Source organism: Bos indicus x Bos taurus, chromosome 13 (genome assembly GCF_003369695.1).
Source record: "Bos indicus x Bos taurus breed Angus x Brahman F1 hybrid chromosome 13, Bos_hybrid_MaternalHap_v2.0, whole genome shotgun sequence".
Classification (NCBI taxonomy): domain Eukaryota; kingdom Metazoa; phylum Chordata; class Mammalia; order Artiodactyla; family Bovidae; genus Bos; species Bos indicus x Bos taurus.
In genome coordinates, this window is record NC_040088.1 from 57,776,193 (window position 1) to 57,790,011 (window position 13,819).

At 45.6% G+C, this 13,819-nt stretch overlaps 1 protein-coding gene across 8 annotated transcripts in view; it reads left to right on the forward strand.

Moving 5' to 3' along the window:
• Nucleotides 1-7,875: 7,875 nt before the first annotated feature.
• Nucleotides 7,876-13,819, forward strand: part of ARHGAP21 (Rho GTPase activating protein 21) — a 130,103-nt gene continuing 124,159 nt past the window's right edge. For 4 of the 8 annotated variants that reach the window (XM_027559941.1, XM_027559945.1, XM_027559947.1 and 1 more), the window contains exons 1-2: nt 7,876-8,032; nt 9,407-9,843. In XM_027559941.1, coding sequence (XP_027415742.1) covers nt 9,763-9,843 — 81 coding nt within the window. In that variant the 5' untranslated portion in view covers nt 7,876-8,032; nt 9,407-9,762. Of the gene's footprint in view, nt 8,033-8,425; nt 8,444-8,555; nt 8,576-8,885; nt 9,181-9,406; nt 9,844-13,819 lie in introns of those variants that run through there. The other 4 variants (XM_027559944.1, XM_027559943.1, XM_027559942.1 and 1 more) reach the window with 4 other exon arrangements.

Consider the following 13,819-nt stretch of genomic DNA (forward strand, 5'->3'; position numbering starts at 1 on the left):
ATCCCTTTTTTTCTGCCATCATGAAGAGGACAAGGGGCTAGAAAGGCACAGGTTCAGTCTTTTAAGGGAAACCTTGAGAGTGGCAGACCCTCATTCCTGCCCACCATTCATTGGCTTGAATTTAGTCTTAGGGCCACACCTAGTTAGAAGGAAGGCTGAGAAGCCAGGTCTAGCTTACTGACCATGTGGCCAGCCAAAATGCTATTTTTATGAAAGGAGAGAACAGATACAGGAGGGTATATTACATCTTTTAATAATTTTCTTAGTTCCATTACTTCTAAACTCTTTGTTAGATGCACCGGTTTCTCCAAATTGGATTTTGGTTACTTGTCCTCCTTATTTTTCATCTCCTATCTGATCATTTTAGCCTTTTTGTCTTTTTCTTATACATTTAAAGTGTTTTTTAAAAGCCTGTCATCCTTCCCATTATTTTCTGCAACATGTTTCTTCTCTTTTTTTGTCCCTGCTGTACCCATGTGAGATCTTAGTTCTCCCAACCAGGGATTCAACCTATGCCCCTGCTTCCCCTGAAGTATGGAGTCCTAACCATTAGAACATCAGGGAATTCCCCAAATGTTTCTTCTTATTCCTTATAATTCAGTTATTATACACACACATAGAGAGAGAAAGAGAGAGAGACAGTGGCTGAATTATTTTTGAATGGATTCAGCCAATAAAGAGTAGGAGGTTAGAAGAAGGCAAGAGAGTGGGTTCATAGAAAGTGGCACAAGATTGGGCTCTGTCTTAGTTGCAATATCTATTTTTTTTTCTTTCTGTGTTGCAATTTTAGAAAATTAAAATATAATTGAAAAATCTTCGGGGAGACAAGTGATGCAAGCATGCAGCTATGCTACTGAAGCCCAAATGTGAATTGCCCTATCTCATCGTGCAAACCTTTCCTATCTGAAAGTAGAATCCTTGGTTAGTTGACCTTGGGATTAGAAGCGAATGCAGGCAGTGACAGGAATAGAGGAGTGGGATCTACAGTGCAAGGGAGTTTTGAAAGATAGTGAGTTTCACTGAGTCAAGGATTGCTGGGGTCTTTACATGTCTCTCCTCCTTCTGCCCTGAGAAGGTGAACAGGAAGGCTAGGATATTGTTTTCATTCTGAAGAAAAAGATTTGATTGCTCTGGATCAGGCCTACAATATCAAAATCAATTGCTAACACAGTTTCTTAGTTGGAATGGTTGGTATTTAGTTTTTTTTCCCCAAGATGATGAAGACATATTTCAGTTCTCCGGTTTGACTCTGGATTGCTACCCAGATTGCACAGTATTTTCACAGGATGTTCCAGCTCATATTTAGTTGGGTGGGTGGAAACCTTTAAAAAACTGGTCTCATATTTTTAAGGAAAACTGAAATGATTATAAATGGAAGTCACGATTCTCAGGGTAAAAGAAAAATGTAGACATTTTAATTTTTTCCTCAAAATATAGACATAAACTCTTCATAATGCTGATGAATATAAATACCATACCACTCAATTATAATTATGGAGGTACTGAAATAAATATTTGAATTCAGAAGAGAATGTCTGCTACATGATTACGGTTAAACTATGGGCTTTATAATTAGTGCCAAAGTGCAAGTCCTTGTGAGTTCTTGGCATGGTAATGTGGTCAAAAATCAGTTCGGTCACCAGAGGTGGAGTCAGGTAAAGAGATAAAATGTGGTACTTCTGGAAATCGAGGCCCACGTCAAGTGTTCTTCTTGTGGGCACCTCTCATAATTTATACTTTCCCTTTTAGGCACGTGCACACAGACACACATATATATATCTTCCAGCAACCCAGAGCATTGTTGGATGGCCAGGAATTTCTTGAGGTATAAATATTTATCAATAATAGTCACACAACCATCATTCCTTTCTTGAATAATTTTGTAGTGAAATGTGCAAAAGCTGTGGTAGGTATTATGGAGGTCTGAAGAAACCAAATGCCCTAGGAATTGGCCCTAGAGAAGTTTATAGTCTAGGTAGAAAAGGAGATAATAATCACGTTCCTTGGAGAAGGAAATGGCAACCCAGATCAATATTCTTGCCTGGAAAATCCCATGGACAGAGAAGCCTCGCCAGCTATAGTCCACGGGCTTGCAAAGAGTCAGATATGACTATTGACAAAACCACCACCAAATAATAATGTAAGATTGTTTATGATCAAGTAACTTATTAATAGCAACAAATAAACATAAACCACAAAGAAACATTCAGGCAGAGTACTGGTCCAAAGAAAGGAAAGACCAGGTTAAGTTGAAGACAGAGAAATTATTCAAGTGTGTCTATTGTGTGTGGCACTTGCTACACACTATATACTTTGAATAAAACAGTATCAATACCTTATAGATTGCTGCTAAGTCGCTTCAGTCGTGTCCGACTCTGTGCGACCCCATAGACGGCAGCCCACCAGGCTCCGCCATCCCTGGGATTCTCCAGGCAAGAAGACTGGAGTGGGTTGCCATTTCCTTCTCCAATGCATGAAAGTGAAAAGTGAAAGTGAAGTCGCTCAGTGGTGCCATGGACTGCAGCCTTCCAGACTCCTCCATTCATGGATTTTCCAGGCAAGAGTACTGGAGTGGGTTGCCATTGCCTTCTCCGCCTTATAGATTAGAAATTAATAATTGAAGATAGATAGTGATCTTGCAGACAGAAATAATAAATCACATATTTAGCAGATGCAGAGCATTAAATTAGTAAATATTTACGCTATTTAAAAGAGGTGATGAAGGAAGGAGAGTCTTAGAAATGATTATTATTTTTCATTTTTTAATTTTTTAAAATTTTAATTGGAGGCTAATTACTTCACAATATCGTGGTGGTCTTTGCTATACATTCACATGAATCAGCCATGGGTGTACATGTGTTCCCCATCCTGACCCTCACTCCCACCTCCCTCCCCATCCCATCCCTCAGGGTCATCCCAGTGCACCAGCCCTGAGCACCCTGTCTTATTCATCAAACCTGGATTGGCGATCTATTTCACTATTTTATTTTATTATTATTTATTATTTCTATTTTATTATTGACTGTGGCATGGCTTTTGAGATCTTAGTTCCCCCCACCAGGGATTGAACCTGGGCCCCTGGCAGTGGAAGTATTGATTCCTATACACTGGACCACCAGGGAATTCCCTAGAAATTACTTATTGTGGAAAATCACTGCCTCTCCTTGATTACAGTAGTTAAATGCCTTGCCAGAAAGGTGAGATTTCTGTAGTTATTCAATTCAACAAGAAAGTCTTTTTTCAAAGAAATATTAGTAGATAATGTGTCTTTTTCTATTGAATGAGTAATAAGTATATATACAGTATAGTCCTAAAACCAAAAAAAGGCTTAATCTTCTGGGGGCCATTGGTCTTAACTGCCTCAGACACATAGTTCTGCAAATGCTTCATCCCAATTACACATTTCATCTGTGGAATTTGCTGGCAAACACTTGTGCTTCTTAGAATTGCCAACTTCCATATTGAGAGTAGAAATCATCCATAGATTATCACCGAATGACATTAGATCAGGGGCTAGGACAATTTATTAATAGTTCTGTTTTTGCCTTTGACAGATAATGATTTACCAAAACAATATTATTGTGTCATTAACAAATTCAAAGCTGAACATTTTGAGGTTATAGTTCTCATCTTTAAGACTGTCTTGCCTACGTTGCAAGAATTACAGTGTACAAGGTTGTCTTAGAGTTGCTATTAATATAACTGTAGGTGGCACCAGTGGTAAAAAAAAGAAAAGAAAAGAAAAGAAAATCCGTCTGCCAATACAGACAGAATAGACACGGGTTCAATCCCTGGGTTGGGAAGATCCCCTGGAGTAGGAAACGGCAACCCACTCCAGCATTCTTCCCTAGAAAATTCCATGGACAGTGGAGCCTGGCAGGGCTCGATGGGGTCGCAAAGAGTTGGACACGAGAGAGGCAGGGGCAGGGGTGAGGAATTTTTGGGACTGTTTCAAGGGAGACTCTCAGAAGTTAGATTCTAGGAAATTTACACATTTATTAGTTATGCTCGAAAGAAGAAAATATCAGCCTTTCAAAGTAAACAAAGCTAGAATTACTGTGAGTTCTTGCTTAGCCATGATATTTGGGATAAAGAATACCAAGGTACCAAGTGCAAAACCCACAGTTAATTCCAAGTCTCCTCAGTTCCAAAGATCCCCAAACCTATTGTTTCACCAAATCTCTCACTGGAACAGTTAACAAGTAGCCACAGGATTTAGGTTTGGCTGGTTTTCCTTTCTCCTGCCCTCCCTCTGGTGGAGGTGTTAATGAGTGAAACACCCAAGATGGGCAGCTGAAAACGACGCCAAGCCTTTTTTGCATCCTCCACCAATTATACTGTCAGCCTTTGGAAAGGAGAAGGCTGCTGCTTCCCAGATGCCTAGAGGGCATCCACAAGGTCTACTCAGAATGCATCTAAATGAGAGCTCAAGCAGTTATTAAAGTATTGTTACTGTTCATGCCTTAGAAAGGAATAGACCTAATTTTTTAAGCTGGCTTAATATGTTCCTCATAAATGCCAATGAAATAAAAGTACAGAGTTCCTATTGGGAAAACAGGACAAACCCCTCCTTCATAGTAATATTTTATATTACTATGTAATATAAATACATATTTATATGTATTTATTAGAGTAATATAGTAATATTTATTACTATAATAGTAATAAAATAGTAATATTTTAATTGGAATAATGTTTTTACCTTTTAAAAACTCCTCTAGTCTATTGTCTCATTTGATGCTCTCAACAGCCCAACCAGAGTGGGAAGGTCCTGTCATACTGGAGATCCCAGGAGAGGACTAGGACTCAGGTTTCCCAAATCTTAGCTCTGGGCTTTTTTTCTTTTGCATCCAGATAGCCTAATGCACATAAGATACATATGGTAGGGACTTCCCTAGTGGTCCAGTGGTTAGAACTTCGAGCTCCCAATGCACGGGGTCTGGGTTCAACCCCTTTTCAGGGAACTGGATTCCATATGCTGCAACAAAGATGGAAGACCTTGCATGCCACAACCAAGACCTAGTGCAGCCAAATAAATGAGTTAATTAAAAAAAGATACACATGGTAGCAAGAACACAGAATCCTACTGATTCTAGATGTAGGGTTAAGTCAGTTACACACAAAACACAATGATCAGTACAGGATAAGCTAAGTAAATGCTGGCTACTGTTGTTGTTATTAATAAAACTTGTGTTAGAAGTAAGGATAGTGTTGTAGAGAAAAACATGGACTCTGGACCCTATGTCCTGGGCTTGAATTCTTGCTCCGCAGTGTACCTGTCTCGTTAAGTTTTGTGTAAAGCTCTGGGAGGACACAACTGAGCGACTGAACTGAACTGAAAGCCCTGGGAGGAATACTCAGCTGGCAGTGCTACATAGACAGTAGTCACTGTTACTTGTTAGCTCTAGTACTTTACAGAAGTAAAACTGTGCCCTAGGTCACATGGTAAATGATGAAGCTAGACTGTAATCTCCATCCTTCCACTTATCTCCTATAGAAATGGCTTTCTAGATTACATTGTGGGCATGCATGCTCAGTCATGTCCAGCTCTTTGCCACCCATGTACTGTAGCCCACCTGGATTCTCTGTCCATGGAATTTTCCACGCAAGAATACTGGGGTGGGTTGCCATTACCTCCTCCAGGGGGTCTTCTAAACCTGGGGATTGAACCTGCGTCTCCTGAATTGGCAGGAGGATTCTTTACCACTCAGCCACCTAGGAAAGCCCCTAGATTATGTTATTTTCCCCCAATCCCCAAAATGTGTTTTACCTTCTTTTCACATCTCCTTCCATGGCCAACATTTAGTCTCCTTTACCAAACTGAAAGCCTTTATTTCCCAAATCAACATTTATAAAAATTTCCATGACAAAAACCTTAACCCTAGATGTCCTCAGCTGTTAGACTCAGGTTATGCCATGCATGCCCATTTGCATTTGTAAAGAAGCTGTTTTGTGCTTAAAATTGTTTTTTCTTTCTGGACATATTCTCTAAGCCCACTAGAGGTACACTACTTGAACCCTGTCTTTCTATTCACTTCTAGTTCATTTACTCTACAGTATCCAGAACTGGATACTGCTATAGCCCAGTGGGCTGTTCAGTAAATTACTCACTGACTGGCAGGCATTCCTTCTGTTTTATTCTTTTTCTTTTTTTTCTTTGTTATTAGCTGACTAGTTTTGTCAGGGGCTGTCTAGACCATGCAAATTTCATGGCCATATAAAAATGAATCCTTCCTCTAATTAAGGCGAAGGACTTAGCTGTATATTCTAATGTTTGGCACCTTCCAGTCTTAGGAAGGTCTAAAAAACTACAGCACAGGTTTTCAGGCTCCTGAGAGTGGTTTTGGATTTTTTTCTCAACATAAAAAACAGGACCGGAGGCTCGGGACTGCGAGCTGGGTGTGGACAGCGGGGTGGGTGGAGCGGGGAACTGTCTCTAAATCTTATGGGGAGACTGTGGTTAAAAAAAAAAAAGAAGGAAAAGGTACGCAGACCCCAAAGCTTCTTGGTTTTGTTCTTTTTTTTTCTCCCTCAGGAGGGTGGTGGCGGCTGATCAGACACAAAAGCTGGTAGTTCCCCGCCCTCGTGAAGATAAAATGCCCCTCAACAGCATCAGCAGGAGGACTGGGAAAGGGAGGAGAGGCGTGTCTGGGAGGAGGCGAAGATGAGGGTGACAAGGTGACAAACCCCGCCGCCGCGGCCCGCTCCTCCACTGCAGCCGGGCGAGGACTGGAGCTGCGAGCCACCACCCCGGAGCGGGGCGGGGTGGGAAGGGGAGACCTAGGGGCTGTGGCTTTCCTAGCGGGGGCGGGGCAAAGGGTGGAGGGAAGCCTGAGTCAGCAGCCCCTGATTGGCTGGTGTTCTATCATCGCGTCCTCCGATTGGGCCATTTGCAGCGGGAGATGTTGTGAAGCGCGGCGGGGCGGAGCGAGCCGCCAGGGGTCTCGGGCTAAGCCCCGGGATCTGGCGGGGAGGGGCAGCTGTGGGGCTCCCGGCCCCGCGCCGCTGTGACCTGCGGGGCGGAGAAGCGCCGCCACCTTCCCTCCCAGTTCCGCTAGCCGCGCCGAATTGTTCAGCTGCCCTGAAGATATGCAAAGGGCAAAGGATTGAATGAATAACGCTTCGCTGCGAGCCCCCAGCCTCCTTAAAGAGAAGCTCTTTTGCAGTCGGGCATTGAAAGGACACTCCCTTATCTTGAAGTCCCATATCGCACCCCTCCCGCTGCAGACAGGGGCAAAAACTCACCCGGACGCGTACCCCGCAGTCTGGGACCCGTGATCCCTGACACCCCCCCCCCCCAATTCTGAGTAGCCGTAGAATCCTCCCCCCATCCCCGGCTCTGACGCCGAGCACAGGGTCCCTTCCCAGTGGAAGCCCAGGTTCCTGGCCGCTCCCGCTCAGCGCTCGGGAGATTGGAGAAGGCGGGGAGGGTTTTCTGTGTTTGGTTTTTGGGGAGGTGTTGGGGGCGGGTGAGGGCTTGTAGGTCCCGACGTACATTGGGAGGGGGTTGGCGAGCACCCCCACCGACCCCCGCCCCAGGCTAATCCCCCTGCTTCAGCGTCTGTTCCCGGGACCATATTATTCAAGACAGAAAATATTCAGCCCCAGAGCCTCCCCTGGGGAGGGGAGGGGAAGGAGGTGGAGTGGGAGGAGGTGGATCCAGGGAGGAAGAAGCGAGAAATCCGCCCCCGGGAAACAGCTCGGCGCGGCTGCGGAGCGGAGCAGTTCTGTCACTTGGCGATCGCGGGCGCCCGAGCGCGGCCCCGGCCCGGCCCGGCGAGGCGAGGGGAGAGTCCGGCGGCCGCCGCCCCGCCCCACGCCCTCCCGCGGCGGCCGAGAGCCCGGGGCCGGCCGGGGCAGGTCGCGGCGGTGTCTGGGAGCGGTCGGCCGGGGGCGGCGGCCTCGGAGCGCGGCGGCGGTTGGTAGCGCCGGCTCGTCCTCCCGCTCGGTCCGCTGTGCGCCAGGCGTACGGGGCGCGCCGTCCAGGGGACCAGCCGGGCCCGGTGCGGATCTACTCGGCGCGCTTGCTCCGGTGCGTGTCTGCTTGACTTTCTGCCTCGACGGACAGGGCGCAGCGCCGGCAGGCGGGTGGAGAGGGAGAGCCGGCTCGCCGCGGGCTCCCTCCCTTCCCGCCACCCCGGGCCACCCCACCCGGCGCTGGCGCGGGGCCGGAGAGAGTGGTGGCGGGAGCCCGGCGGGGGCGGAGGGGCCGCGCCCGCGTGTGCGGAGCGAGGGAGGGCTGGCGGGAGGAGGGAAGGGCACAAAGGCCGGCGGCGGGCGCCGGGGTCCCGCCGGCCGGCCGTGGAGGAGGGGCGCCTCCCGTGCGCTCATGAATATTAACCGAGCCTGCGGCCTAGCGCGCCCCGGCTGGGCCCGGCGCCCGGCCCGCGTCCCCGCCGCTCGCCGCCGCCCCTTGGAAGCCGGGCCAGGCGGGGCGCGGAGGGTGAGCTCCCTCGTTTTTGGCTTTTCCCTCGGGTCTCCCCACTCGTTTTTGAAAGTACATATTTGGGCCGCCCTTCCCGGGAGATCGCGCTCCCCGATCCGCCTCTGGAAGGGGCGGAGGAAATAGTGGTAGGTGGGTGGTGGTTTTCTTTTTCCAAAAAAAAAAAAATTTTTTTTATTTTCCCTAGGCTGCCCCGGGGAAACGGGACGATCGTGTCGAGGCGTAGTTTGGGGCGCGGCAACTAAATAAAAGTTGCTGGGGCTGCGGCTTCATTTCTGTGGCTCCGGAATAATGCCCCGGAGAGGGACTCCCTCCCGCCGCTGCGCACACCTCCCCGCCCGGCCCCGCGCCGTCCCCGCCCAGCCCCGCCGCGGGCCAAGGAAAACAGCCGCCTCCTCGGGGACACCGGCCGGTCGGGGCGGAGGGCGGAGGGCGGGCGCCCCAAGTCCTCCAGGCCGCCTGGAAACGCCGGCAGAGCCGCTGGCAGCATCCGAGCCTGATTTTTTGTTTTTATTTTAGGGAGCTGGGGAGGTGGCGGGGAGCAAGGCGTGTTTTTGAAAAAGTATTCTCCCATTTTAGCCTCGTGGGGACAAAACTTCTGTAAAGTCTTCTTATCCGGGTGATGCAGAAGAACATAAGCTCCCTCTCATTTGCCCAGAAAATACATGAATTTAAATGCACTTCAAAGGGGAATGTTTTTTTTCTTGACGGCTGCACAAAGTCCGAGCGTGTTTGAGGTAACCATCGTGCCGTTCTGATGTTTCTAATTTCCCCCTTGATTTAAAGATTTCCCCTCCCTTTCTTTCTTATTTTGTATGGGAAGATTATTTGATCTTTTGATTCATCATCATGGACCGAATTATCTTTCCAAGTGTTGGAAGGGCGAGCTTGGAGTAGACGCGTGGGCAAGGCCAAGGTCAGCGTCTGGAGAAAGTTCATGTCCTTTAACTTTTCCCTCTTTAGGAAAGATCTCTTTGGGAGAGCCTTCACGACGCGCTAGCATTGCTCTCGGGCTTGGGAGGAGCGCTAGGAACGAAGGGGACCGCTTTCTGCAGTTGGCCTCACTAGCTGCCCAGGAGACTGGTCTTTGTTTTTTACGTCTGGAGAAATGGACGAAGACGGTGAAGGCCGTTGAAGTCGGAAGAAATCATCATCAGGGCATTTGAAAGGCGGCGCTTCATTGAAACCTTCATTTGTCTCAGCAACCCTGCACCCTCTCGGAACCTGGTGTGGAATTCTTACCTTCTTGGTGCATGGTGGCATTTCCCTCCCAATGTGGACTCCCAAGGGTTGGTCCCTTCTTTGTAATTTGAAATGAAATGATGGCCACACGTCGGACTGGTCTGCCTGAGGGAGATGGTGACACCAAGCTCAAGGCCTGCGGGTCCCCCACCTGTGAGGTAAGCGCAGAGCTGACATCCCTGCCCAGCTGTGTGGCTTGTGTCTTTGAGGTGTCTGTCCTGCCAGTGGGGGGCGAGGGTCAGCTGCCTTGGGGGTCTAAGAAGATCGATCGGCTTTTGGGGCTTTGGGCTGAATGGTGGGAGCGTCCCAGCCTGACTCGTAGGGAGGTGAAACCTTGCCCGGTTTTGTTTCTTTTGCAAGGGCATTTTCCTTACTTTGAAGTGTCCCTATTTTGATCATCTCAGACCACAGAATTCTTCATTTTTAGGTAACTAGGAATACCACCAGCTTGTTTTCCTCCACTCCCCACCCTCTGGTAGTTTTGATGTAGGGCTGGACAGGGCTTGGCTTTGTATATTTCATGTCTGTATCCAGGGTTCCCGCTGGAGATTGAGAGAGGGCAGCTGGAATCCTTGTTGCTCCTGGACCACTTTCTCTCTCTGACACTGAGGCCGGTCCTGCCTGCTTGCTGTTGCTGTGAATCTCTGCTTTGGGTAGAAAAACAAGTCTTTTCCCTTGGACGGTTTAGGCACAGCTTTGGAAAACGGCTTAACAGAACTGTCATTCCAACTGCCTTAAAAATCTCCTGCCTTCCCTGTTCTGTTTATGCCCTTCCTTTCACTGCTTAGAAGTCCTGTGAGTGTCAGCCTGAGCCGTCAGGTGGCTCGTACTGCCTTCATACCAGCGTCTTCCGAAGGGCCCAGAAGATTTTACACCAGGCTTCCTGAAATTTTTTGAGCAGGCAGGACAGAAATAGAAAAGCCGTGTACTGATGGCACCCCTATGCTCTCTTGCCTCTCTTGTCTTTTTTCCTCCTTATTTTTGGTGTTTTTTTTCTATAATGGCTTCTTTGTGTTTACTTTGTTATTGATGGTTTCTGTAATTAGGTTCCTTTAGGCTTTGCTTTTGAGATGCCTATGTTTTTCTGGAAAGGTTGACAATTACTTTAGATAATAATTACATCTCCCAGTGAGACATCACTCTCATGGTTTATTTTGTGCCTTGTGTTACATTTTAACTTCCTGGTCATTGAAACTGGGTCTAATTCTAAGTGTGTGAGTTTGGCATTTTGATAAAAATGACTCAAGTTACGTTTTTGCTGGTAAAGCAGCAGAGGAGCTTGCTTCATGCAGCTGACCTCGTACTGGATTAGAAAGTTTATACAGAAATCACGGTGAGCTAGATCAGTGTGCCATTACTATACAGTTGATTAGGACTACAGTATAGGTTTACAGTTAGAAACAGTGTTTTACTTTTCGACACCTGCAAACACCTGCTTCCAGGTAAAAATGTGATTAAGTATAACACCACAATCCTCTGATCATGGTGAACCATAATAACGCCTTTTGGAAGGCCTAGTGATTGCTTAATGTGTATTGTTGCTCCATAATGATAGGTACTGTGGTCCTGAAGCCTCATTTGTCATTGACTCCTGAAGACTTTAATTAGCATGCTATTTTGCATTATATTTGCAAGAACTAATGTTATTTGATTTTTTTTTTTTTTGTCATTTAAAGGATGTCCCAGAAACCAAGAATTTGTAATAGACACATCTTGTCCTTGGCTAGAAGGCAGTTTCCAGTTGCAAACTTGGGTTTTATTAACAATGACAGTTATATATCTTTTAAGGGTGGTGAAATTTGTTTTCATTTAGACCTTACTGCTGATGTAACCATAGTATTTCTAGTTTGAGAGCCAAGGAAATACTGTATTGTCTGTATTTTGCTCATTTAGAGACTGTACACAGTAGTTTGATATTACACTCAGGTGTTGTTTGGCTTTTTAAACAATAGGCAGATAGTTTGTTTAGATTCTATATGGAAGCAGATATAAAGGGGCTCTGTGTTGTCAGAAAACATTTTAAAATCTCAGGATGGGGGGGAAGTTGTATAATTATTGTCTGTTTAGTTGTCTCTTATACTCCCGTGCATATTAAATTTTGTGAATATTTAATAAAAAGAGAGTTGCCATTGAAATACTTTGGGTATCAACTTTGGGCTGATAGATATTTAGGTTTTCGAATACCACACTTAATTTTTGTGCTTAATTTTGTTAGAAGAATTACATTCTGGAGCAGTACTGCTATTCTTTTTAAAATTTTAAAAATCACTAGCTAAAAAACTAACAAAGAAAAAAACAATAGGCACGTATATTTGAATAATAAATTTGTGTGTGTTTTTACTTAACCAAGAAATGAGAGTATATATCTTAATATTAATGGTATTAGCCAAAAATTAACTTTCCAGCACAGGAGAAATCAATATAGGGAATTAAAGGAGTCCCTGTCTTATGCCTTATCTAATTGACTAACTCTACCTGCTATGAGTAAGGTCTGTTGCTTTGTTGAAAAACAGTTTCTTGTTTATCTTAAATGTTTAGAATTTAATTGTGTTGCTATGTGGATAAGTGTAGGCATCACCTCCTCCCCCCAAGAGCATATTGAAAAGGTAAAGAACAAACAAATAACAAACAATCCTTTTCCAGTAAAGAATTGTGACACTTTAATAAAATATATCCAACATCCAATACAATAAGGATAGCATAGATGTCAAGAGAGATGTATTTGAACATCTAAAGATCTGTATTTCAAAATTCATTCACTCTAAGCCAGATAAGGGTTTCTTTGGGGGGGGTGTGTGTGTGTGTGTGTGTTGTGCAGACATATGTGTAGGCTGATCTGTGATACCTAGCCTTGAATAACTTTACTCACAAAATCACTTTGTATAGACTCCTGAATCCTCTGTGGTATTACCTTTTTTTTTTTTTAAATATCACATAGCGTTTCTTCTTTATGGCTCAACTTACTTTTTTTTCTCTTTCTTTTCTTTATAGGCAAAGCTCTCTAGGTCATATTGGTGTCCCCATTTCTAACAGTTACTTCATTTTTAATGTCTAGTCTGCGGGGTTGTCCAAGTGTGTAGCACTTTCACTGTCCATTATTAGAACAATCTTAGTTACTCATGCAAATTAACTTAGTTCATTTTATGTCTTGCTTCTTCACCTAGACTAAGAGGATTCTGTGACGAAAAGGTACTGTAAGCTGATGAAAACTGTTTGTTAGTTGGTTTTGGAACAGTATTTAAATGATAAAATAAGGCATTTTCTTGGCAGGAACTCATTCATGTAAAAATTTGCACTTTTGCTCTTCTTTCTGAAACACTGTACACTTTACTTTTATCCCAGGCTTCCCCGTTCCTTCTCAGGCTCTCCCTCTGTCCATCTCTCTTTCTCTCTCTCTTTAGGCTGCTTCTTCCTCTGCTGCCTCTTGCCTGTTGGTTTTTACTGGAGCCCGGTCTTTCCACTCCTCTTTTCTGTCTCCCTGGGTTTCATTTTACACTCTTCCAGGGCATTAATCTACATGCCTGTGATTCCTAGTTTACAACTCTATCTCAGATTATATGGCTACTCTCTAGACCTAGATAGCCAATTGCCTATTTACCCAAAAGCTTTTTTGGGAGATAGGCTGCATGCTTTTGAAATTCAACAGATTCTACTCTAACCAATATCCTGCCCTCTCCCTGACTTCCTTCTTTCAAGGACTAGCCCTGCTCGTTATCTATCCAACCCAAAACCCAGCCTACCAACTCTGACCCCTCTCTCTCCTCCTCCCTCCTGTCAAAGTCTTGTTGAGTCTACATTCCAGGTCCTGCTGCCACTCCCTGAGCTCAGGTCAGCGGCATCTCAGTGATGGTGATGAATCACCGGCCAGGCTTCCTAGCAAGTGGCCCAGGCTCTCTGCCTTGCCTCCTTCCAGCTCTGACCTGCCTCTGTAGCCAGAGGACTCCTCCTGAAATAGAAAGCGGATCATTGCATTCCCTGACCTAAAACAGTTTTCTGGCTTCCCACTGCCTTTGGAAGAAGGCTCAGACTCCTGAGAACATTCTTAAAGGACTTCTGGCCTGCCTTCTTCTACTCATCTGTGACCTCTCTGTGCTTCCTGTGCTGAATGATTTCCAGTTCCCTCCAAGGCTGGTG